The sequence below is a fragment of the Arvicanthis niloticus genome, chromosome 14 (genome assembly GCF_011762505.2).
Source record: "Arvicanthis niloticus isolate mArvNil1 chromosome 14, mArvNil1.pat.X, whole genome shotgun sequence".
NCBI classification, from domain to species: domain Eukaryota; kingdom Metazoa; phylum Chordata; class Mammalia; order Rodentia; family Muridae; genus Arvicanthis; species Arvicanthis niloticus.
Window position 1 is genome coordinate 12,615,244 of NC_047671.1, and position 23,304 is coordinate 12,638,547.

Sequence of the window (23,304 nt, forward strand, 5' to 3'; positions counted from 1 at the left end):
TCCCACACTGGAGTATTCTAAAATCTCCAGCCTGAGAACACAAAGGAAGGGACTCATGTCTCCACCGGTATAGGTGGTTGAGGGTGGCCTTGCCAGGCATCAGTGGAAGTGGAGGGCCTTGGTGCTTGAAAGTTTGGATTCCCTAGTGTTGGGGAATTTCGAGAGCAGGGAGGCAGGAATGGGAGGATGGTAGGAGCACACCCTCATAGTAATTGGAGGAGGGGGGATGGGGTAAGGGGTTAGGCATCAGTGGAAGTGGAGGGCCTTGGTGTCTGAAAGTTTGGGTTCCCTAGTGTTGGGAAATTCGAGAGCAGGGAGGCAGGAATGGGAGGATGGTGGGAGCACACCCTCATAGAAACTCCCAGAATTATATGGATTAGACATGACAGAGGCAGGCCGCCCAGAAGACTAGATTCCAGAATTCAAACAAAAAATTATCTTGATACTAAAATTTGTTTTGAGAATTGTATATTGCAGAATACACAGCCTTGGTGTATCTACTCATCAGGCAAGCTGAGCAGACCTGCTCGAACCTCTGATGTCCTGGAATTCCAGCTGGATGTAGTGAAGACACAGCATCAGAGGCTTATCAATTTACTCTTCCCCCTGCCCCTCTTCTAATATCTCAATGCCCAAAATCAGCTTGAAGAAGTTAATGAAGAGTTGGTGCCCCTATTCCCTGGGCTTGGGGAATGAGGTGGTTAATATTGGGCTGTCTTTCTAGGGAAAAGTGGTGGTTTTGTTGGAACAGAAAGAATTAGATAGGATTTATTGCATAACCATAACCTATTGGTAGAAATATATATAATTGTTATTAAGATGAAGTTATAATTTCTTAAATGGTACAAAATTTACTTTGATTTCAAATTTAAGGTTTTCATTGGTATGAGCTTCTTATTGATATAAAAGTGAGATTAATATTGTTACTTTCATAGGCATTGTACCTATATAACACATTTAGGAATACAAGTCTTAGACCCAGTCCTTCTTTAACTTTTCTAACTGATTTGAGATGGTTAGCCTGTGAGTTAAGGGCCTATAGCAAATTTATGGCTCTGAGTTTATTGTTAGGGTGTTTTCTATATTTTCTTTAGAAATAGCTGAGAGGAGTTAACAGTCAGCAGTCCAGATTGCCTTACATGGATAGTTTGTTTTCAAAACGGCAGAAGTCCACAGAATTGATGTTACAAACATTTCTGTATTAATGTTCATTTTTATTAGAGACCTGTCTGTTCCTGACAGCTTCCTGTCTTGGGTTCTAAGAATAAATTGAGCATTTTTGGAGTTACTCCAGTTGTGGTGAGACAACCACTAGGCAATAATTGCCTCTTTTCATCTACAGACAAATTACTGTCCAGAAAAGGACACACTTGCGGAATAGTCAACTGATTATATCTGCCAAGACAGTAATCAGCCCTTAATAATTCTGCATCACTAGGTCTGTCAGATGATCCTAGGCTAGAAGGCTGAAGATCAGATGCTCCAACGTTTTGTAGTATAGGGACTGTCCAGGTGTTCAGCGGTCTCTATAAATTGGCTAAGTTTTAGAGGCTATGCTTTGTGCTTCCCATAATTTCAGTTAACTCAGTCATTCTGGATTTCTGATGGGGTTGAAGACTTATAGTCTCATAGCCAATCCCGGCTATTTACTTTGAGAGAAAAAAATTGAGAGGATGGTTTTCAACTGACATTCATTCTAAAGCCGAGAAAAAAGCCAGGTTCAGAACTAAGTCTTTTAGTTAGGAGAGATGGCAGAAGTTCTGGTTAGTCAACAAAATGATGGACTGAGTATTAGGTCTATCTTGTACCTTACTGACACAAATTGGTATAGTTATGCTCTAATTGTATTTTGAGAGAAAAGTTTTATTTTAACAGGAAGGGTGATATGTAGAAGGAGCTAAGGTGGGAAGAGTAAGGAAAGGAAGAGGAAGAGTAAGGAGAGAAGGAGAGGAGGAGCTAGGTGACGAGAGTGGGGAACATGGAGGCAGATGTTCACATGTCTCCACCAGTCAAAGATAGTTGATATATCTAGGTTGGGTATTGGGTTACACTTCTGATTATATGGACATCTTGTTATTGAGCATTACCAAACTTATAAAGCCTTTGATTAACATTTAGAAAATTGTATAAAAGCAAAAAGGATACAGGGGGGTAAAATAGGGGTTCTCTAGGGAGGGGAAATGGGGAAAGGAGATGCCATCTGACATGTAAATAAGATATCCAATTAAAAAAAATAATTGAAAAAAAAAACCCTCAAAGCCTACCCTCACCAACATGCTTCCTCCAAGAAGGCCACACTTCCTAATCCTTCTAATCTTTTCAAATAGCTTCACTTCTAGTGACAAAACATTCAAATATGCTATGCCTATGGGAGTAGTTCAAACCATCACATTTTATTCACTGGCCTCCATAGTCCCTATACTCTGTCACAGTCTCAAAGTTCCTTAAAAATCCAAAGTTCTAAGTATCTTCTGAGAGTCAAGGCATCTGAAATCCCTGTAAAATCAAAATCAGATCAACTACTTTCAATATACAGCGGCACAGGATACACATCACCATTCCAAAAGGGAGGAAAGAGGGCACAGTGAGGAAATACTGGACCAAAGCAAGACCAAAACCCAGCAAACTCCAAATTTTGTATTTCCATTTCTGATATCAAAGTGCTCTCCAGATCTCCAGCTCCTTTCAGCGTTGTTGACTGTAACACTTCTCTCTACTGGGCTGTTTCTCACCCTCTTAGCAGCTCTCCTTGGCAGGTATCCCACCACTCTGGCATCTTCAATATTTTGGGGCCTCCAACACAATCCAGGCTTCACTTTTGCAGCCATACACAATGGCCTCTCTGGACTTCCATGTAGGGACACCCCTGACATATGCCTGGTATCAGCATCTTTCTTTAACCTGGGATGGAGATTCCGAAAGCCCCTTCTTGCATCCTTGGCTCTAAAGCCATAACCACATCACAGAAACTGCCAGGTTCTGCTGATTGCTGGAGCTGTTACTTGGTCCCCTCCTTCTATTACATTTTCACCAGCTTTCTGTCGCTGGTGGTTTCCTTTACTACTTAAGCTTTTCTCTAATTTCTTGCCACAAGTTGGAAGGTTAGCTGGGTAAGGTCTTGCTCTAAGGTTATAACTCTCTTTATTTCATTTAGGGTCAGGCTTTAAAAAAACAAACAAACAAACTTTGTATCTCCTTGAGCACAGGATTTAGCTCTATTACACTTCCTGGTGTTCCTTTTCTAATCAAACTACATTTGTTTGTACAGCTTCCTCCTTTTCATCATTGTAGATCTGCATAAGAATAATTACTAATAACCACAGGGCACAGTCAATACTGTGCTATCTTGAAATCTTTTCTGCCAAAGCCATTAATCCAAAACTCCATTTAGCAGCAGGCAGGTTTTTTTGTTTGTTTGTTTGTTTGTTTTGTTTGTTTGATTGTTTTGTTTGTTTTTTTTTTTTTTTTTTTTTTTGAGGCTTTCTCTGTGTAGCCTTGGCTGTCCCGGAACTCACTCTGTAGACCAGGCTGGCCTTGAACTCAGAAATTGGCCTGCCTCTGCTTCCCAAGTGCTGGGATTAAAGGCATGCGCCACCACCACCCGGGCTAGCAGGCAGATTTTTTAGGACAAGGGCAAAAAGCAGCCATATTTTTAGGTCAAAAAACATCAAGAATGGTCTCTAGGCCACTTGCTAATATCCTTCCTCCCCTGAAACCTCTTGAGCTAGGCTAGTCATAATCTACATTGGTCTTAGATCCACTGTCTGACATGTTCCTTCTAGGATGGGCCACTAAGCCCCACTTAAACAACTCAATTTCTTTCCTAAAGTCCCAAAATACACACTACCAACAAGCAGCATGGTCTGGCGGTCACAGCAATACAGTCAGGGTAGCAACTTCTGTCTTAGTCAGTGTCATGTTGCTGTGGAGACTCCCCGGCCAAGTCAACAGTTCTAAGAGAAAGCATTTGAATGGAGCCTGGCTTATACTTTTGGAAGTTTAGTCCATGATCATGACAGGGAGCATGGTGGCATGCAGGTAGTGCTGGAGCAATAGTTGAGAGCTACATCCTGATCATAGGCTGAGAGACTAAGGGCTTGAAACCTCAAAATGCACCCCCAGTGATACACTTCTTCCAACAAAGCCACACCTCCTAATCCTTTCAAATAGTGGGATTCCCTGGCCTTGAACTCAGAGATCCACCTGCCTTCTGCTAAGTGCTGGGATTAAAGGCTTGTACCAACACTGCCTGACAGAATATTTGTTCTTAATAAGGGATAAATCATCTTCCTATTTTTTTATCTTCTTTCTACGTCTCTTTTTACAGACCTTGAATGCATTCACTTGCAAATTTCTTCCTTTTCTCTAACTTATCAGTGCCATAAAATGGATAGATGTAAAGCCTGTGGGAATAGTGCTCTGCAGTATCTCCATTCCTGAGGGGTTTAGGGTGAAATGAGATGGACTCCACAGAGCTCAGGCACTTGAACATTTGCTTCCCAGTTGGTAGTACTGTTTGAGTAGGTTTAGGAGGTTTGGCCTTACCGGAAGAAGTACATCGTGGAGGGTTTGGTAGGAGTATGTGGGGTGTGGTTTTTAGCTTTCAAAAGACAAATGTTCTTAGGTTGCTTTCTGTTTCCTGTCTGTGGTTTGAGGTTTGAGCCCTCAGCTCTCAGCTCTCAGCTCCAGCTACTGCACTTCCCAGCTGTGATAGTGATGGATTCTTATCCCTCTGTAACCATGAGTTAAATCTATCCTTCTATAAGAAACTTTGGTTGTGGGGTTTTATCACAGCAATAGAAAAGTCACTAAGACAGATGTTAAGTACCAAGCCAGCCTGACCTTAAGAAGTCGTAAGAAGACCTTATTTCAAGCAGACCAAAAAAAAAAAAAAAAAAAAAAAGATTATGCATTTAAAAACCTAGATTTTAGAACCAAGATATTTTGGCATAGGTTCGGTAACATGATAGGATAAAAGTAAATCTGCTTTTAGGTAAAACTAAAGAGCCAATGGGCTGGAGAGATGGCTCAGTGGTTAAGAGCACTGACTGCTCTTCCAGAGGACCTGAGTTCAATTCCCAGCAACCACGTGATGGCTCACAGCCATCCGTAATGGAATCTGATGCCCTCTTCTGGTGTGTCTGAAGACAGCAATGGTGTACTCATATACATAAAATAAATAAATAAATCTTTAAAATAACATCAAAAAAGAAAAAAAAAGAAGAGCCAAAGAGTGAAGTGATAAAAATCAAAATAACACACAAACAAGGACGAAGTCATTTTGAGAGGACCATAGGTAATAGGCTAAGGTGCCAGCCAGCACACCTGGACACCTGCTTCAATCCCCAGGGTGATGAGCCTTGAACACCATTGACTGTGGAAAGGTTAGGGTATTGCAGGTCTAAAAGCTGACATCCTGTGACTATCAGGTGACACCTTTTGGAATATGTTAGCTCAGCAAACCATTGAATTGCACCAACTCACAGGCTAATAGTGTCGTCAGATGGTATCTAAGATCCACAGCAGAGGTTTCTCTGCTTGGCTATCACTTTTCTACCTGATGTCTTCAGCAGTGTATAATGTTGAGGCTTGCCCAGCTAGCATAGCTGTAGCCATTTTGTTCCATGCCTACCATCTATTCCATATTGTTGACAGAAATAAAGCTTGACTCAGAGCAGGACCATTCTGACCACATACCCTCTTAAGTTCTGTATGTTCTGAGGTTTGTTAATCTTTTTTTTTTTTTCCAAGACAGGGTTTCTCTGTGTAGTCCTGGCTCTCCTGGAACTCACTCTGTAGGCCAGGCTGGCCTCGAACTCAGAAATCCACCTGCCTCTGCCTCCCAAGTGCTGGGATTAAAGGCATGCACCACCACCGCCCGGCCATGTCTATCTTCTTACACTGCTTTATTTTCTTTATGAAATCAACTACTATCTTGAATCATATTAATTCATGGATTATGGGCATAATAATCCTAGCATCTGTTCCCTACTAGAACATAAGTTTCATGAAGGCAGACTTTGTCCAAATCTCTTTGTCAAAAACATTGATTTATAACAAGTATGAAACAAATTTTTTTCTAAATGAATGGACGAATGGATGCTTTTATTTTCACTTAAAAGGGGGGAAGGCAAAAGGCATGGCTTCCATCTGGAGCTCAAAACAGATGTGAGGAGGGAGGAAGAGAGAGAAGTGGGAGAAAGGAAGGTCACTGCAGTAGTAAATAAGGTACAGTCAAACAGGAAGGCTCAAACTATGGAGTATACCAGCTCAGTGCTGAGGTCCACTGACAGCTACGTGCTGGGCATTCCCAAGCGTTAGAGCTGGATACTTTTAGGTTTGGGTTGTTTTTCTTCCCATAGGCGCTTGCAGACTGGTTTCTATTATGAGATCATATACTATAGCCAGGGCTGATTCATTTGGGAAAAGAGCCCATCTGTCAGCCAGGAGAGAAACATTTTAGGCTTCTGAGTTTGGGAAGAGACTTTAAAGTGAGTCACACTAGATGGCAAGGACACTTCTGAGTGAAAAGGACAGCTGTTGAAGCTGCTCTGGTCACAGCCCGCTTTGAATTGTGTTATCCAGTGCTTTCTGGAATAACGATCCAAATAACCACACGTCCACACCCTCCACTGACATATATTCCTTTTTTTTTTTTTTTTAAGCCTGAGGACAATTTTATTAGTGGTTAAAAGAAAAACTTTAGGTCAGGCAAGCAGCCCAGAAGAGGAAGTCAGAGAAGAGAAAGAGAAAAAAACTACACCGTTTAAATTAAGCTGTCATGGGGGGCCAGCAACAGGGTGGACAAACACACATGGCATTGAGGGGGAGAGTTTTAGAGACAGAGAGAAATCCAGAGTATTAGGGAAAGCAGACATTAAAAGAAAGAAAGAAAAAAAAAAAAAAGCAGGTTGAGCATGATGCATGGTGGGTCCAGCCTCTAATCCCCAGACAGGGCAGGCAGAGGCAGGTGGGTCTCTATGAATTCAAGCCAGGCTAGTCTATATAGTGTGTTTCAGACCAGCCAGTCAAAGCTACAAAGTGAGACTTTGTCTCAAAAAAATAAAACATTTAAGGGGGAGGGGAAAAGGGGAGGGGAGAACAGAGGAAGATGTGCTTTCTGAATCAGGACTTGGAAAAGGGGGCAGACAAAACAGAGCAGGACAATCTGTTTTTATTTTCCATTTTTTTGTTTGTTTGGCTTGGTTTTGTGTTTTCAAGATAGGGTTTCTCTGTGTAACCTTGGCTGTCCTAAAACTCACTCTGTAGACCAGGTTGGCTTTGAACTCACAGATCCCACCTGCCTCTGGCACCTTGGACACCAGGATCAGAGGTATGCACCACCACACCGAGCAACTGCTTTTCTTACAATTTAGTAGCGGCTGGCCTTGAATTTAAGATCCTCCTACCTTAGCCTCTCTCCAGTGGTACTAAGATTATAGATTAAGAGCCACTATGCCTGACTAGCTGGCTCCCTTTTGTTTTCAGTGACGGAATTGAACCCAGGGCTAGAACATGCTCTCACTCTTCTGAGCTACACCCCCAGGCTGGTTTTTAAAGCTAATATAGCAAAGGTCATTTGTTTTGCTGATCAATCATTCTAATAATAATAATAATAACAATAACAACAATAATAATAATAATAAAATTTTTGGAGACAAGTTCTCTCTATGTAGTAGTCCTGGCTAACTGGAATTTACTATGTAGACCAGGCTGGCCGTGAACTCAGACCTCTGCCTGACTTTATTTCTTGAGTGCCAGGATGAAGGGTATATACCACAATGCCCATCCTAAGTCAATGTTTTGTTTGGTTGCTGCTGTTTTTTGAAACAGTTTCACTATATATCCTTGGCTGGTCTAGAACTAGCTAGGTCAACTAGGATGGTCTCGGAGTCATAGAAAGCCACCGTTCTCTGCTTTCCAAGTGCTGGGGTTTAAAGCATGTCACCCGTCCCAATACCAATCTTTAATGAGACTGGACTCTTGCCTGGTTCCATTTAGTTCTTGGCCAGCTGCAGATTTTACATAGGAAAGCCAGTGCCAGCATGTTTCCTAGAACGGGGCAGCGACAGGCAAGAGTCCAGCCCTGGCCCTGCATCTCTTTAGACAGGACTTCTGAAGCCCTACTCCGTGGGGTCCAGAAGTTGCCCCACAAACCACACGAACACTAATCTCACTCAGTCAGGGATGGATTATTGAATGCATACCCTATGGCTGATTGATAAGGGCTGTAGCTCAGTTTGGGGCTGAGGCTTATGGCCCTGAATATTTATCTATGTTAGTTTATAAAGGCTAAAACTGCAAAGACCACAATAAACTCATACACAGGTGCTGGACGTGCTGCCCGGTGGTCAGCCCTGACTCAAGCCATTTTAGATATAAGTTTATATAGACCTTTAGTTTGATGGGAACTACGTGAAGATTATAGTTGTGGAATTTAAGATTAACAAACCTCATAACATATAGAACATTAAGAGGGTGTGTGGTCAGCATGACCCTGCTCTGAGTTAAGTTATTTTTCTGCATCAATGACTGGCAGGAGTCAACAATATGAAATATCTGGTGGGCATGGAACACAATGGCTATAGTTGTGTTAGGGAGACAGGCCTCAACACCACTGATAGGTTTTCTCCTCTGATGAAATATTAGCCAATTCAAGCTGAATTAAAGCCAAGCAAGCAGACCCAGAGACAGAGAAGCAAGGGGGGTGGGGAGGGATGGGGGATAGAGGGAGGGAGGGAGGGAGGGAGGGAAGGAGGGAGGGAGGGAAAGAGAGGGAGGGAGGGAAAGAGAGGGAGGGGGAGAGGGAGAGGGAGAGGGAGAGGGAGAGGGAGAGGGAGAGGGAGAGGGAGAGGGAGAGGGAGAGAGAGAGAGAGAGAGAGAGAGAGAGAGAGAACCAAAATGTCTAGATTATATAGGAAAGAGCCAGAGCCAAGCTCAGAGTAGAGGATTGGATATGCCAGCCATGCCCTATAACAGGGAGGGACTGAGGGATGCTGGGAGAACCTGGAGGCAGATCCCTTGGTATGTTAAACAGGCACCTTGGCCTCTTGTCCAGAGTCTGAAACACAACACCTACCTCTATCTGAAGAGGCAATCCGGTTCTGTAGTTTAGGACACGTGGAAGTGAAGTGTGTTGGAGCACACCTGAGAGCCCATCTCTTGAGAGGTGGAGGCGGAGGGATTGGATTGCATACCAAATGTGAAGCTGGGTTTGGCTGCGTAAGAATGTTAAAATGGAAAAGGAAATTTAAGAGCAGGAGGAAGGAAGAGAAAGAGGACTGGGAAGGCCAAGAAGGAAAAAAAGCGCAGTAATGGCAAACCCAGCAAACCGGCAAGTGAATTTCACCTCATGGATCAGATCCACATTCTTCCACATCTACAACTGTGGACAGAGAGAGAGAGAGACATCAACTCAGAGAGTTTCAGACATTTGCCAGTTTTGAAAGCTGTTTTTAGCATCATAAAGACCAATTTTAATAACTTCTGCTTGGAGATGGCTTGCAGTTACCTGCCACAAGGTCTCCCTTTAGACAGGTGTAGTTCCTGTCCAGTGTGAGAACATCCTCTTCCTGCTTTCCTCAGGACACTGATTAAAGCAGTGTGACACAATCAAACATGGCTCCCACAGAGTCCCAAGTGGTCCCGTAGAGAGAAGGACATAGAAGTGAATAGTTGATGGATGGCTTCTTTTGTTTGTGTGTTTGTTTTTCCAGGCTAGGTCTCTCTGTGTAGCCTTAGCTGTCAGAGAACTTGTTCGATTGCTTCTGCCTCCTGAGTGCTGGGATTAAAGGTGTGTGCCACTACCACCACCACCACCAGGAAAATTATTTTTTTTTATTTTATATGCGTAATGTTTTGTCTGAATGTGTGTACACAATATGCATCTAGTACCCACTGAGGTCAGAAGAGGGTGTCAGGTCCCCCAGGAACTAGAGTTAGAGAGTTGTGTGCCACCCACATAACTAGGTATGCATGTGTTCACATGCATAAAGTAAAAATAATAAAATCCTTTTTTAAAAATACCCATGCTGTAGTCAAAAAAGTAAAAAACAGCAAGTAGAATAGCAGTCTTTTTTTTTTTCCTTTTGACATAGGATCTGTGTAGCCCTGGCTGTTCTGGAGCTCACTATGTAGACCAGACTGGCCTCAAAATCCACTGGCCTCTGCAAAGTTCTGGAATTAAAGATATGTGCAACTACGTCCAGGTTACTGGTTGACCTTTTGAAATGATGATGAGCTGCAGCTTTTCAATACTTTGTAATTTAAGGTGACTCAGGAACACAAGGCAGCTTTGCTTTCTGTTCCAAATAGATCTAAGGACCCAGAGGAGAAAGGTCAGTAAAGCCAAAGGCGGAGCACTTGGGAGGTGGAGGTAGGATTGTCCCAAATTCTAGGCTAGCCTGATCTTAAAAACAAACAAACAAACAAACAAGGGGGAGAAGACAAAAATGTCATTAATGCTCATAGAACATATAACTTTGTTTTGGTTTGGGGGATATTTTTATTATTTATGTTTTGGTGCTGTTGACTGATGGTGAGGGCATGGTAGGAGCGAGCTCTACCACAGAGCCCAACTCAGGCCTGAATAACCTTCTTAATTAGTTTGTTTATATTTAACAGGGCTCTTAACTGCTGACCCATTTCTCCAGTCCCTAAATATTCTTTTTTTTTTTTTTTTTTTTTTTAACATGAGGGTTCTAAGGAATGGAGAATGGATGAAAAAATGAATAAATAAATAAATAAATAAATAAGGAAGGCTATGACTGCTCCTGGGTATGCTGGAGGAATAGAAGATTTATTACAGATGTGTGGGGAGCATAGCAAGGAGTCAGAGACATCTAGGAGTAAGAGGTCTAAGAGGTCGATCAAGCTGAGCTGGGCCATGTGGGGAGTGCGGGGAGGGGAAGAGAGGGGAAAGGAAAGAGAGTGGAACCAGGAACAGCAGCTAAGAAAGGAAAAGGTAAAAAGGGTAAATCAATCAAAATGGCTTGGATATATAGGGAAGAGCCTCTGGAGGAAAGTAACCTAACCCCTTGGCTGGAGAATTCAGGGTAGAGGGTGGGGTACCTGGCCGTACCCTGTAATAGGGATGCTGGGAGAACCTGGAGGCCAACTCTCCTTTGATATGTTAAATAGGCACCTCAGCCATTTGTTCCAGATTTGAATCTTAACACAGAGATGGCTCATTGGTTAAAAGTACTGGCTGCTCTTCCAGAGAACCGGGGTTCTATTCTATGCATCCACATGGAGGTTAGCAACCATCCATAATTTCATTTCCAGGGATCTGACACCCTCTTATGGTCTCTTTTGCACACACATAGTGCAAAGATATACATGAAGGCATAACACCTACACATACAAAACGAATCAAAGCATTGGTTGCTATGGCGGCAAAACTACTGTGCAAACTATTGTGCTCAGTCAATCCTCCTGCCTCAGTCTTCTGGATAGCCAGGATGGCTTTCTTATATAAGAGGGGAATTCTTAATTTTTTTCTGTATTACTGGCTTATTAAGAAATAGACATTTTATGCAATTATATTTATCTTTATAAATTCTTTCATCCCCCCCGTCTCCTATGATTCTAGTCTAGGGGAAATATTGTCGCCAGTGGCCAATTGGCAAATATCTCACAGAGACAAAGTGAAGGAGGAGAGGTTTCTTTTGGCTCACAGTATCAGCCCATCATGGTGGGGAAGGCACTGGGGAGGTTCTGGCCACAGATGGTTATGTGAGGCAGCAGACCGGAAATGAAAACAGAGGCCAGAAGCGAGTTGGAGACAGAACACTCACAACAGGAGTCCAATGTTGGGGCTGTGTCTGGGGTCCATTTCTGATTCAGACCTTAACAGCCATGCCCTCAAGATGCTTTGGTTATTACAACTTGAGGGCAGGGGTTCTGGTGCCTAGTGGACAAAGGAGAAGGGAATTTTCTCCATGAACTGGACAAAGCCCAGTCCACAACAAAGAAAAATAGGACCCCAGATGTCAGCAGGGATGACACTGAGAGACACTACAACCAAACCTAACAAGTCCAGCACAGAAACCTTCCTGAGAGCGAACGAAGTGTATGATTCCTAAGTGCAATCCCCTGCATGTCTGAGTCAGAGACACAGCAGTCACAAGGTGAGTTCAAGGCCAGCCTGAGCTACATGGTGACATCCTGCCTCAAAATACAGAGGACTGAGGGTGTAGTGTGGTGGCAGCTCTTGCTGCCATGTGCAAGGCCCTCAGATCTCCATCACTACAAAATCCAACAAGACTGACTTCCCCACAGGAAAGGATACAATTTACTCTTTGCCTCTGCTTCTTTTTTCCAAAGTAGGTCCTAGTTAAAAGTAAATATATGTGTTTAAATGCATTTAAAATGCATTTTAGCAAGGATTGAGATAAGACTGGTATGCTGTTTACTCCATAAGGGGTGCAGTGGGGTCTAGGTGCTCTGGGACACCACAGCAGGATGTGCAAAGAGGAGCTGGTAAGATCTTACTCTACAACAACCAGGGCCTGTTTCCTCACCTCCTTCCTGATCTCCATCCTTTGGCATTTGCCCCTTCACAGTCCTTCAGTTGTTTTTATTCCTCTTCAAAAAAAATTTAAACTACTTATTATTGTGTAGTCTGGAAAGGCCTGAAACTCAAAATGTCACACAGGCTAGCCTCAGACTCAAGGGTCCTGCCTCAAGTACTCAACACTGCCCAGTGTTAGGACTGACGCCACGTGGAACCTCACCCCAGCTCCTGAGATTTACCTTTTACCTCTCCTTCACTCAGCCTCGGCTTTCTCCTCCCCCTACCCTCCTTATTGTATGCTATAATCTGGGCTGGATTTGAACTCATGGAGATCCTCCCTCCTGCTTCAACCTCCTGAATGTTAGGACTTTAGGCATGGGCCACCACACTCAGCTCATTAATGGTTTCTGGAATGGCAAACCCCACTAGCTTCATTTTGCTTTGCTCAGATCCTTACGATAAGGTGCTATGGAATCACTGTCTATGCCACTAGGGCCTTTACAACTTGAAAGAGTAAGTTACTCTTTGATCCATGGGCTGAAGACTACATGTTTGTTCAAAGATCTGAAAACAATGTTAGTCTTAGAGCACTTGGGTGACCACAGAAATTGTCGACAGACAATACTACTTTGAGAGTCTTTTCTTCTGATCCATAGTTCTGAACAGTACTTAAAAGAAGGATGAGACGCCGGGTGGTGGTGGCACACGCCTTTAATCCCAGCACTTGGGAGGTAGGGGCAGGTGGATTTCTGAGTTCAAGGCCAGCCTGGTCTACAGAGTGGAGTTCCAGGACAGCCAGGGCTACACAGAGAAACCCTGTCTCAAAAAACCAAAAAAAAAAAAAAAAAAAAAAAAAAAAAAAGAAGGATGAGACATGTTGTAGCCAGATGAATGAACAGTTATCCAAGCTTTGTTATTCCCTTTATAGGACACAGAGATTAAAGAATGTGATGAAGGCCCTAGGAGGTTTTGAATGGGAAGCGAGCAGCATTGCTGTCCTCTTCAGCCTCCAGTCCCATTAGCTCCTAGGAAGAAAAAAAGCCTGTCCTTTGACACTTTAGGCTAGGCATTGACTTCTTTCACCAAAGTCCTAGATGGTACCTTTTCCAATAAAAGTCTGTTTCATTTACACTGGTAACTGTCTTGTTGTTTGTCTAAAACGGGGCCACACACAGAACGAATGTCCTCTAACTCAGGGCTGAAGAGATGGCTCAGTGGCACATCCTGCTCTGCTGGGGACCCGAGTGGCTCCAGCACCCACAGCAGCAGTTCATAATCACCTGTAACTCGACCTTCAGGGGACTCGATGCTTCTGGCCTCTGCAGGTGCCATCCTCAGTCACAGGCGTATGCATATGCACTCACATATTTAAAAACGATAAATACTCACGTCACAGGACAACAAAATGCAGTGTAATAAGGTAGCACTCTAATTCGCATAGAACCTGTGTGCTATAAATGTTTAATGAATTATAGATGTTAGTACTTCTAAAGTAGTGGTCAGCAGTCTTTTTTTTTTTTTTTTTTTTTTTTAATGTATATGAGTACACTGTAGCTGTGTTCAGACACACCAGAATAGGGCATCAGATCCCATTACAGATGGCTGTGAGCCACCAAGTGGTTGCTGGGAACCTGGTTGCTGGGAACCAAACTCAGGACCTCTGGAAGACAGCAGTCAGTGCTCTCAATCGCTGAGCCACCCCTCCAACCCAATCTTAAACAGTGACAAATTTGAATAAGAAGGCTGGATGTGGTTTCTCTCAGGTCTGTAATGCCAGCACTCAGGAGGCTGAGACAGAAGGATTGCCACAAGCAAGACCCTGTTTCTCCTCCATCCCCCAAAAAGATATCGTGTAAAATAATGTTATTGAATTTCCCAAGTAGAAAAAAATTCAAAAGAACAGGGGAAGAACGTGTTGAGAAGCAAATGGGAAGTGAAGAGATTAAGACTAGTCCTTCCAGAATGCTCACAGTGACTGAGAGGCAACTTAGCCTAACAGGTAGAAGGTAATACTTTTTTTTTTTTTTTTTTTTTTTTTTTTTTTTAAAGATGGAGGATACTTAGTATTTTATATCTGGACTAGAAAAAGTGGATGAAGAAGGCAGACACTAATGATGACACACTAAAGCTTTGGCACAAGAAAGACATAGGGGGAAAAGATAACAGTATAGTGGCTCACACCTGTAAATCTCAGGACTATGTAGGCAGAGGCAGGAGGATCGCAGCCAAGTTAGAGAGGTCAGTCTAGTTCAAATAGCGAGTTCCGGGTCAGCCAGTGCTGCACGGTGAGATCCTGCCTCAGAAAGTTAGAAGCAAGAAAGAGTGGGCTGGGAAGATAAGTGTGTGGTCAAGAGTGCTTCTTGTTCTGCCAGAGGACCCTGCTCACAACTGCTTGTGACTCCAGCTCCAGAGGAACATGCCCTCTTCTGGCCTGTGTGGCCGTCTACACACAGGCACTCAAATTAAATCTTTTAAAAAAGGGAAAACACGCCGGGCGGTGGTGGTGCACGTCTTTAATCCCAGCACTTGGGAGGCAGAGGCAGGCGGATTTCTGAGTTCGAGGCCAGCCTGGTCTACAGAGTGAGTTCCAGGACAGCCAGGACTACACAGAGAAACCCTGTCTCGAAAAACCAAAAAAAAAAAAAAAAAAAAAAAAAAAAAAGGGAAAACACTTAAGTCATAAATGAGTTAATCAGAAAACGGAGGAGGAAATCCTAGAGACCACGTGTGTCCACTCCTAGCGGAAACTGGGCAAAAGCAAAGGCAGATGGAAAAGGGAAAGCCCCTGTCAGCCATAGTGTTGGTAGCCTTTCCGGCCGGGGCACGATTTCAAAGGAAATCTGCGGCTAATTCTCAAAACCTTTATCCTTTGACGTGGAGAAGGAGCGTCTAGGCATAGCCAAACCCTTCAACAACTGCCCAGACCCAGGGCCAAGTACAGTACGAATTAGGAGAACCCCAACACTTGCAAAGCCCATCTCCAACGGCTTTACTAACCATACCCTCTCAGCCTCTTGATTGACTGGGATCGCGCAGACGCTCTGGATCAAAGACTGAGAGTAACCTTGACTGACTCGTTGGAGAATCCGTCTGCGGCCTGTGATTGGTTAGGACGTCTGAGCCCTGGCCAATCCCGAATGGGGGCGGGCTGGTTAAGCGTCCGGTTTCCAGCAGACACAGGTCCGTTGGTGGCGGGCTACTCTTCTCTCTTCGTGGTCCCTGACTCAGTGTCTAATGGAGCTTTCTTACCAGACTCTCAAACTCACGCACCAGGCGCGGGAGGCGGTAAGGAAAGCTATCCCAAACAAGCAAAACCCAGGATTGTACCAGGAATTCTTGTTACAACAGACAGATTCGCGACTCTCTGGTTGCTATGGCGACAGAGGCGGCCGGCCCAAGTGGCGCAAGCGCAGTAGCTCTAGGTTTCCTTAGTGAAGGAGGCTGGTTTTGAAGTGGTGATCTCGATAGGGTACAACCATGGAGGGTTTGGGGATGACATTGAACTTTTTGAAACAGAGCTGCACGGTCGGTCTGTGACGTAAGGAAATTGGATTTTGAGGGTCAGATTAGATTACTTGTTGGTGTGTGTTTGAAGTGTGCAAAATGAGATTGTTGAGTTGGGCTGGTGATGAATGCCTTTAATGTCAGAATCAGGCTGCCCACTGTGAGTTCGAAATCAGCCTGGTCTACATAGCAAGTGCCAGGCCAGCCAGAGAGGATGCATAGTGAAACCCCGTTCTCAAAACAAAACAGAAAAACCAACAAACAAAAAATGAGATTGTTGAAAGGTCACTCCGCTATTAAGAAAGAAAACAAACTAACGAAGCATTGACCTGTAGGTAGAATTTTAAATTTAGGTTCTCAGTTGTTATTATCAAGGCTAGAGCTCATAGGCATTAAACCAGCCTTTCCCCCTTCAGAGTCTCCATTTGAAGTAAGAGAATTGACTGTGGTCCTTTTCAAACGAGGGCTTCGTGAATTTACAATACATCCCATGGCATCCTGTGGCGTGGGTCGTCTGCTACTGCCAGCAATATTTCCACAACAGTGAACATGAATTGAAAGCTTACCGTATTGCAGGCACCGAGCAGCAAGACAATACTGTGGGTACTGGGGGCGGGAGGGGGCGGGTACTGGAGAAAGATGAATAAAATTAAAGCCCAGGAAATATGGACATCTGGAGCCTCCTCAGGGATTCAGGGTGGGTCCTTTTTATTGATTTTTTTTTAAAGCTCCACAGGTGATGACTACATTGGATAGATAAGAATCACTACCATGATTAGTGTCTTTTACCTTAAAAAAAAACGGAATTATTTTGTGTGTATGAGTGTTTTATCTGTGTGTATGTTTGTGCACCACCTGCATTCAGTGCCTGCAGAGGCCAGAAGAATGCATCAGAGCCTGGGGACTGAAGTTACAGACGGTTGTTAGCAACAATGCATGTGCTGGAAATTGAGCCTAGACCCTCTTGGAAGAGCAGCCAGTGTTCTTAACTGCTGAACCATCTTTCTAGTTCTTCTACTGCTCTTTGAAGTGCCAATAATACCACATGCCCAAAATACACAACCTCGGGCCAGGGAATCCTCTCCACCTTCCCACCTCTGCAAGCTGCAGAAGGAGCAGGCTACTCTAGAAATTGCTACTTCCTCAATTCTGGCGTTAAGCCCCACTCGGTTCTGAGCTGGAACCACCTGCAGGTTCTGAGCCGGAACCACCTGCATGAGAATCAGAAGCACCGGCCTCATAATGAGAGCGGCCCTTTGGGCTCCAGTGGGACTTGGCTGAAACAAACTGGGATGGGCTTGTGAAAGTGGCTTCATAAACACACACCAAGCTTATAAAACACAGGCGGAAATGGTTTCACACATCTCCATGATTTCAATTCTATTCATATGTGGGAAAACCCCAAACGCCTCCTAGCCCACTCTGCTCAGTATGGGACCCTTGTCTCAGAAAGATGCTGTATGGAGGATACAGTGATTGCTGTCCACTCGACTTGGCCGGTAAGATCGCTTCAGCATCGTTGTCTTAGCTTGTTCAGTACCTCTTTTCAGCCTTCTCTGTCAACACCTATACCTTTCCCTTCTCCCTGACTCTGAGACAGTGCAGCAATATGCATCGTTATTAACATCAGAACTCCCAGGCGCTGACAGTTCCTTACAGAAGGAAAACATCAACAGGTGGTCTTTATTCTACTTCTGAAACGTATCTTTAATAGCTCATGTTACTGTCCCCATCCTGATGCCCCAGGAGTCTGCACCTGCCCCACCTCTATAGTCTTTTATCTATTCTTTGTTGAGGTTGCCTCTCTTCAGTCTTCACTGAACTTTTACTCGTTGGCTGTGATGTTTTTAATGGATTTCCATTGTACTTGGAAAAACAAATCCAGACTTTGAAAGGACCTATGGAACACTATAGTGAGACAGAAAAAGGTCTGTCCCAGAGTTTTTTCTTGCCACTCTCTACTTTGTCTCCCTCAGCAGCAATTACATTCTTTTTGATCTGGCGCTCTCCAGACTCCTAGAGTGTACATTAAAAGCTACTGTCTAACGGTAATTAATTATCTGTTGTCTGTATGTAACATAGTCTCAAGAAACGAATTCTCTGAAGCTTAAAAGACAAAGATCCAAGTCTTTTTTGTTTGTTTTTGTTTTAGGCCCTAGATGGCGCCAAAGCTGTGTGTAGCTGTGCTGAGTGTTACATGCAGTGGGTCTGTGCTTTCTAAAGCAATGTTTAGCTATGCTCAGGGTCACATTCGATGGGACTGCGTTGATTTGAGGTCCTGAGGAGGGGAAACGGTAGAGATGGAGGAGGTGACTGGTAAATTCATTGCAAAGAGAACTGGCTTTCCATAGGAATTGATTATCTAATTAAGATACTGTATTAAGACTTCCAGAATGTTTTCAAGTGTCTGGTGTGGCCCATTGTTGTCTCAGATTTGCCATAGGTTACTTAGATTAAAGAAATCCGTGCCCTCTGAAAAACAATGTAACATATTTTAAGATAATTTTCTCTTCTCCCCTCCTCTGCTTCACTCCTTTGCTTCCTCTCCCCTCCTTTAGGGAGAATTTATAATGGATACATAACCTAGAAATGACTCTGGGTATATGGGGGATTTGTATAGGTTATGTGTGAATACATTTTATGTAAGACATTGGAGATACACAGAGTCTGCCATCTGACACCCAGATGCCCCAGGACACCAAAGGATGCCTCACCCTCCACCCTACAGTGTGTGTGTGTGTGTATGTGCACACACACACATACTTGCACATATATGGCATATCTTACAAGTTTTGTCTTGCTGGAGAACCCTGATGAATACAGATTTGTGTCACAAGACTCTATGAAATACTGATGCTATTGGTGACTTTGGGTGGCAGATTTTCTTTTCCAATATTTTTAATTTAGTGTTTAATTAAAATTAGACTATATCTAGGGGCTGGGAATATAGATCAGTGGGTAGAGTATCTCTGTAGCATGTAGCCCTGAGTTCCATCTTCAGCACATCATAAGCTGGGTGTGGTGGCAAATGCTTGTGACTTAGGAGGCCGAGGTCAGAGGGTAGAGCTCAGGGTCAATGCCAGCCTGAGATGCTGGAATGAGACCCTGCTGAGAGAAAGAAAGAAAGAGAGAAAGAGAGAAAGAAAGAAAGGAAGAAAGAGAGCAAAAGAAAGAAAAAAGGAAGGAAAGAAAGAAAGAAACAATAAGGTTGTATCTAATTTGTATACCTCTGCTGGTTTTTTGTTTGTTTTTCAACTCAAATATAAGAACCTCTAAAATGCTCTGAAACCAGGCAGGTTGTAAGGAGCAGTAGCTTCAGTGTTTTAAATGTGAACACACAATTAGAAACAATCATAACAGGAATGGTTTCTGGAAAGCCTGAGCCACACTCTCTTGTATATACTACAGATTGAAAGATATAGAAAACTTATGAAAAATATAGAAAGTTTTTATGACCCCTAGACCTGAGCAAAAGAATGACTAGACCCAAGGAACTGAATGTAAGATTTCAGGCCTTCGCTGCCCCAAGATACATTCCCGGAGGAGTGCATTAACCCTGAGTCAGAGGACACTTACTGGATTAACATGCCTCAAGCCTCAGGGAAGAGAACCCACCTGTGGATGGGGAAGGCCCAAAGCAGGAAGACACATTCCTGACTACAAAGAAAGATGCAAGTCATCTGGGTGGTCCCAGGAACTGGCTGACTGCAAGATGAATGGTTGAGCAAGGTTACATCCTTACAAAAGATAAGTGTGTAAGATGTTTTCCGCATGACCCTGACTAAATTTGGATTGGGACCTTTTAAGACTTTCTCGGCTGTTTTTATGTTATGTTTCCTTGGTAGCCCCCTCATCCCCCCTTGGTTTGTGGTTCTACCCTATATAAGCCCTCCACTCCCAGCCACTGGGTCGACACTCCTCTGCCCCTGTGTGGGTCACGAGTCTCAGCCTCAGTCGACTGACCCTGAAATATATCTCATGCTGTTGCATCAAGAATGGTGTCTTGTGAGTTTTTGGGTGGCCGAGAATTCCTGAGGCTAAAGGGAGGTCCTCCCTTTGAGGGAGGGGGGGTCTTACACAGATAAGTGGGGCCCAAAGCCATTTTTCCTGTTTCTCACCCAGTCTCAGCTGTTCGGAAGAGGCTCTTCCTCTTTGGTGAGGACTATGCACTTTTTTTCATGAACTTTTTAAAAAGGTTTCTGCTTTGCCTATGGGTGAGCCTTTTGTATTAAAAATTATTTACTATGTGTTCAGCTAATTTATGAAGCAGTTGACTAACTTTTAAAATGAGTGTTAAATGCCTTAGCTTTTATTAATTGCGTGGATCTCTAAAAAAACCAAGTAATTGAAAATTTAATTACCTCAGTGTTTTCCTTCAAAGAACTGAGGCTTATTAAACTTTAAATGTTCAAAACATTTAAGCATCTATTGAAATGCCAATAGCTATAAACAATGTTCAGTTCTAAAGACTAATTAAACAAGTTCTAAATCACCATAAAGCTAAGCTGAATTTTAAGTAATGTGTGTTTTATGTTTTGCTTTGTTCTTACACAAGGAAGATTAACTAGGTCACCACTGACCACTACTGCCGCCTTGTGGGCATTTTTCAAATTGCTGTGGCTTTAAAAGCTACATGTTGTGATGCACTGGTATAATCCCACCACCCAGGAGGCAGGAGCAGGAGGTAGCTTATAAAGTAAGTTCCAGGTTAGCATGGGTTAAATAGTTAGCCCATGTTTTAAACCAAACAAAGTGAAACAAAAACCCAGAACATAAATGCATGAAACACTGTTGCTGAACCACATTCTTCTGGTTCAACCTGGACAAGACAGGGAGACCTCTCAGACAAGCTGAAATACTTTGACAGCATCAGGATGTAACCATGAAGATATATTACCACCACCAGGAATATCCAGATTTTGCATTAATAACGTATTTGCGGGGAGGGTTGAGATAGAGTTTTCACTACCAAACTCACTCTGTGGACTATACTGTTCTCTAATTTGCAATGATCCTCCTGCCTCTACCTCCCACATTCTAGAATTACCACCAGGAGCCACCATGACTGGTTAGGTTCTACTTTTAATATTTATTTATTTATTTATTTATTTATTTATTTAATATGAGTACACTGTAGCTGTCTTCAGACACACACCAGAAGAGTGCATTGGATCCCATTGCAGATGGTTGTAAGCCACCATGTGGTGGCTGGGAATTGAACTCAGGACGTTTGGAAGGGTAGTTAAGGGTGCTCTTAACCGCTGAGTCATCTTTCTAGCCCTAGGTTCTAATTTTAACCACAAAGAAATATAAATCTTATCAGCCAGGAATATCTTTTTGAGATTGTGTTTTTTGAGGCTTATTTTGTTTTTCATTATGTAAGTATGTGTGAGTGTGTGCATGGGTGAGGGCAGGTGTTCATGGAGTCCTCAGATCCCCTGGAGTGGCACTTACTGAGGTTCTGGGTGCTAGAAACTGAATGTAAGTCCTCCACAAAACCAGTAGATGCTCTTAACCATAGAGTCATATCTCTAGCCCTGGTTTTATTTTTATCTACATGTATATGTAACTGCCATGTGTGTGCAGATGCCTGCAGAGGCTAGAGGCACAGGATCTCTCAGAGATGGTGTTATACATAGTTGCTAGTTAAACAACCAGGGTGCTGAGAACTCAGGTCTTCTGGAAGAACAGTAAGTGTTCATAACTTCTGAGCCCCATCTCCAGCCTCACCTAGATATATCTGAAAAATACTTTTAAAATTGGTATAAGGCTGGGCCTAATGGCACACAGCTGTAATCTTAGCACCTGGGAGTCTGAGGCAGGTAAATCTCTGAATTCAAGGCCATCCTGGTCTACATAGAAAGTTCCAGGTCAGCCAGGGCTACAAAATGAAGAGAGACCTTAATTTTAAAAGTTGGTATAGCCTTCCACCTTAAACTTCGATAGCTGGTCCCAGAACTAGTTCTCTTGCTATAGAGACCTGAGTTTGCTCCATAGTACTCATAAAAAGAGAGAGGGGTATAGTGGTAGGTGCCTCTAATCCCAGAGCTAAGCAGGCAGAGACAGGGAATTTACTAAGCCTTGTTGGTCAGCCAGTCTAGCCAAATTGGCAAGCTTCAGATATAGTGAGAGAACCTGACCAAAAACAGACAGACAGACAGACTGAAGACCCCCATACTCGGGAGACCCTTCCTCAAGCCTCCGGAAATCTCGACCACCCAAAGATCACAAGAAACCATACCTGGATGCAATCAGCAGAGGCTTTATTAGGGGAGTAAGCCAGTGGTCAAGACGACAAGCTCTTCAGCTCCAAGAGCAGGGTTTTGGCCCCCGAGTCGTGGGTTAAAGGGTCTTTTATAGCATGGGGTCAGGGGAGGAATGCATTTTCGCGCGCTTACACATGAATGGTTGCATTTTCTCACGCTTACACATGAATGGTTGCATTTTTGCACGCTTACACATGATTGGTTGTTTTACAAATTTTGAACATAGCACTGGGAAGACCAAGGGAGGGGTAACCAAGAACAGTGGAACATTTCAGAGGAATCTAGCCCAAATGATCTAGAGTCATGTGAAATCACTCTGCACACTCATTCTTCTCAAAAATGTGGGTTTTTTCCATGTTATTGTGTCCTACCCTGCCATTTACCAACTATTTCAGGATTAACTATCTTCCTGCTATAGCCCCACCTAGGTGGCAGCATCTTTATCTGTAGTCAGGAATGTCTTCCTGCCTTGGGCCTCTCCCACCCATAGGTGGAAGAGGCTTGAGGAATGTAATCCAGCAAGTGTCCTTCACCTGGAATGTGAAGGCCTGAAATCTTATTTTCAGTTCCGCGTTCTGTAAGGCGAAAAATCTACACATATTTCATAAAATGGCCTCTATAATTTTTCACTCTACAAGATGAACAAACAAACACCAAAAAACTAAGTGCAGAAATGTTGAGGGAGATACCTGATGTAGTTGTATAGCATGCATGTGAGTGAGTGTACACGGATTAATTGCTTGCCAGCCTTGGCTTGAAGAGGGCTTCTGAGGAAGGGGTGTCTGGGAATGGTGAAACAGAAGACTCAAAGTCGATCGTAGGTCTAAGCTGGTGGCCTATATTCTGCTGGAGACAGCTTTCCAGCCTGCTCTCTCTCTGTCTCTGTCTCTGTCTGTCTCTCTCCCTCCCCCTCCTCCTCTGATCTGCTTTCTTTGGAGATCTCCAGACAGCTCTCTCCATGCTTCACTCTAGACAGTTCTCTAAGTAGTTCTCTCGCTATTCTAAAAAAACTCTCTGGGT

The 23,304-nt window shown here is 43.5% G+C and overlaps 1 protein-coding gene across 6 annotated transcripts in view; it reads left to right on the forward strand.

Moving 5' to 3' along the window:
* The first annotated feature begins 15,661 nt into the window (after nt 1-15,661).
* The window catches only part of Katnal2 (katanin catalytic subunit A1 like 2), a 68,420-nt gene continuing 60,777 nt past the window's right edge, over nt 15,662-23,304 (forward strand). For 2 of the 6 annotated variants that reach the window (XM_034518264.2, XM_076912431.1), the window contains exon 1: nt 15,662-15,799. In XM_034518264.2, coding sequence (XP_034374155.1) covers nt 15,749-15,799 — 51 coding nt within the window. In that variant the 5' untranslated portion in view covers nt 15,662-15,748. Of the gene's footprint in view, nt 15,800-17,216; nt 17,518-23,304 lie in introns of those variants that run through there. The other 4 variants (XM_076912436.1, XM_076912432.1, XM_076912435.1 and 1 more) reach the window with 4 other exon arrangements.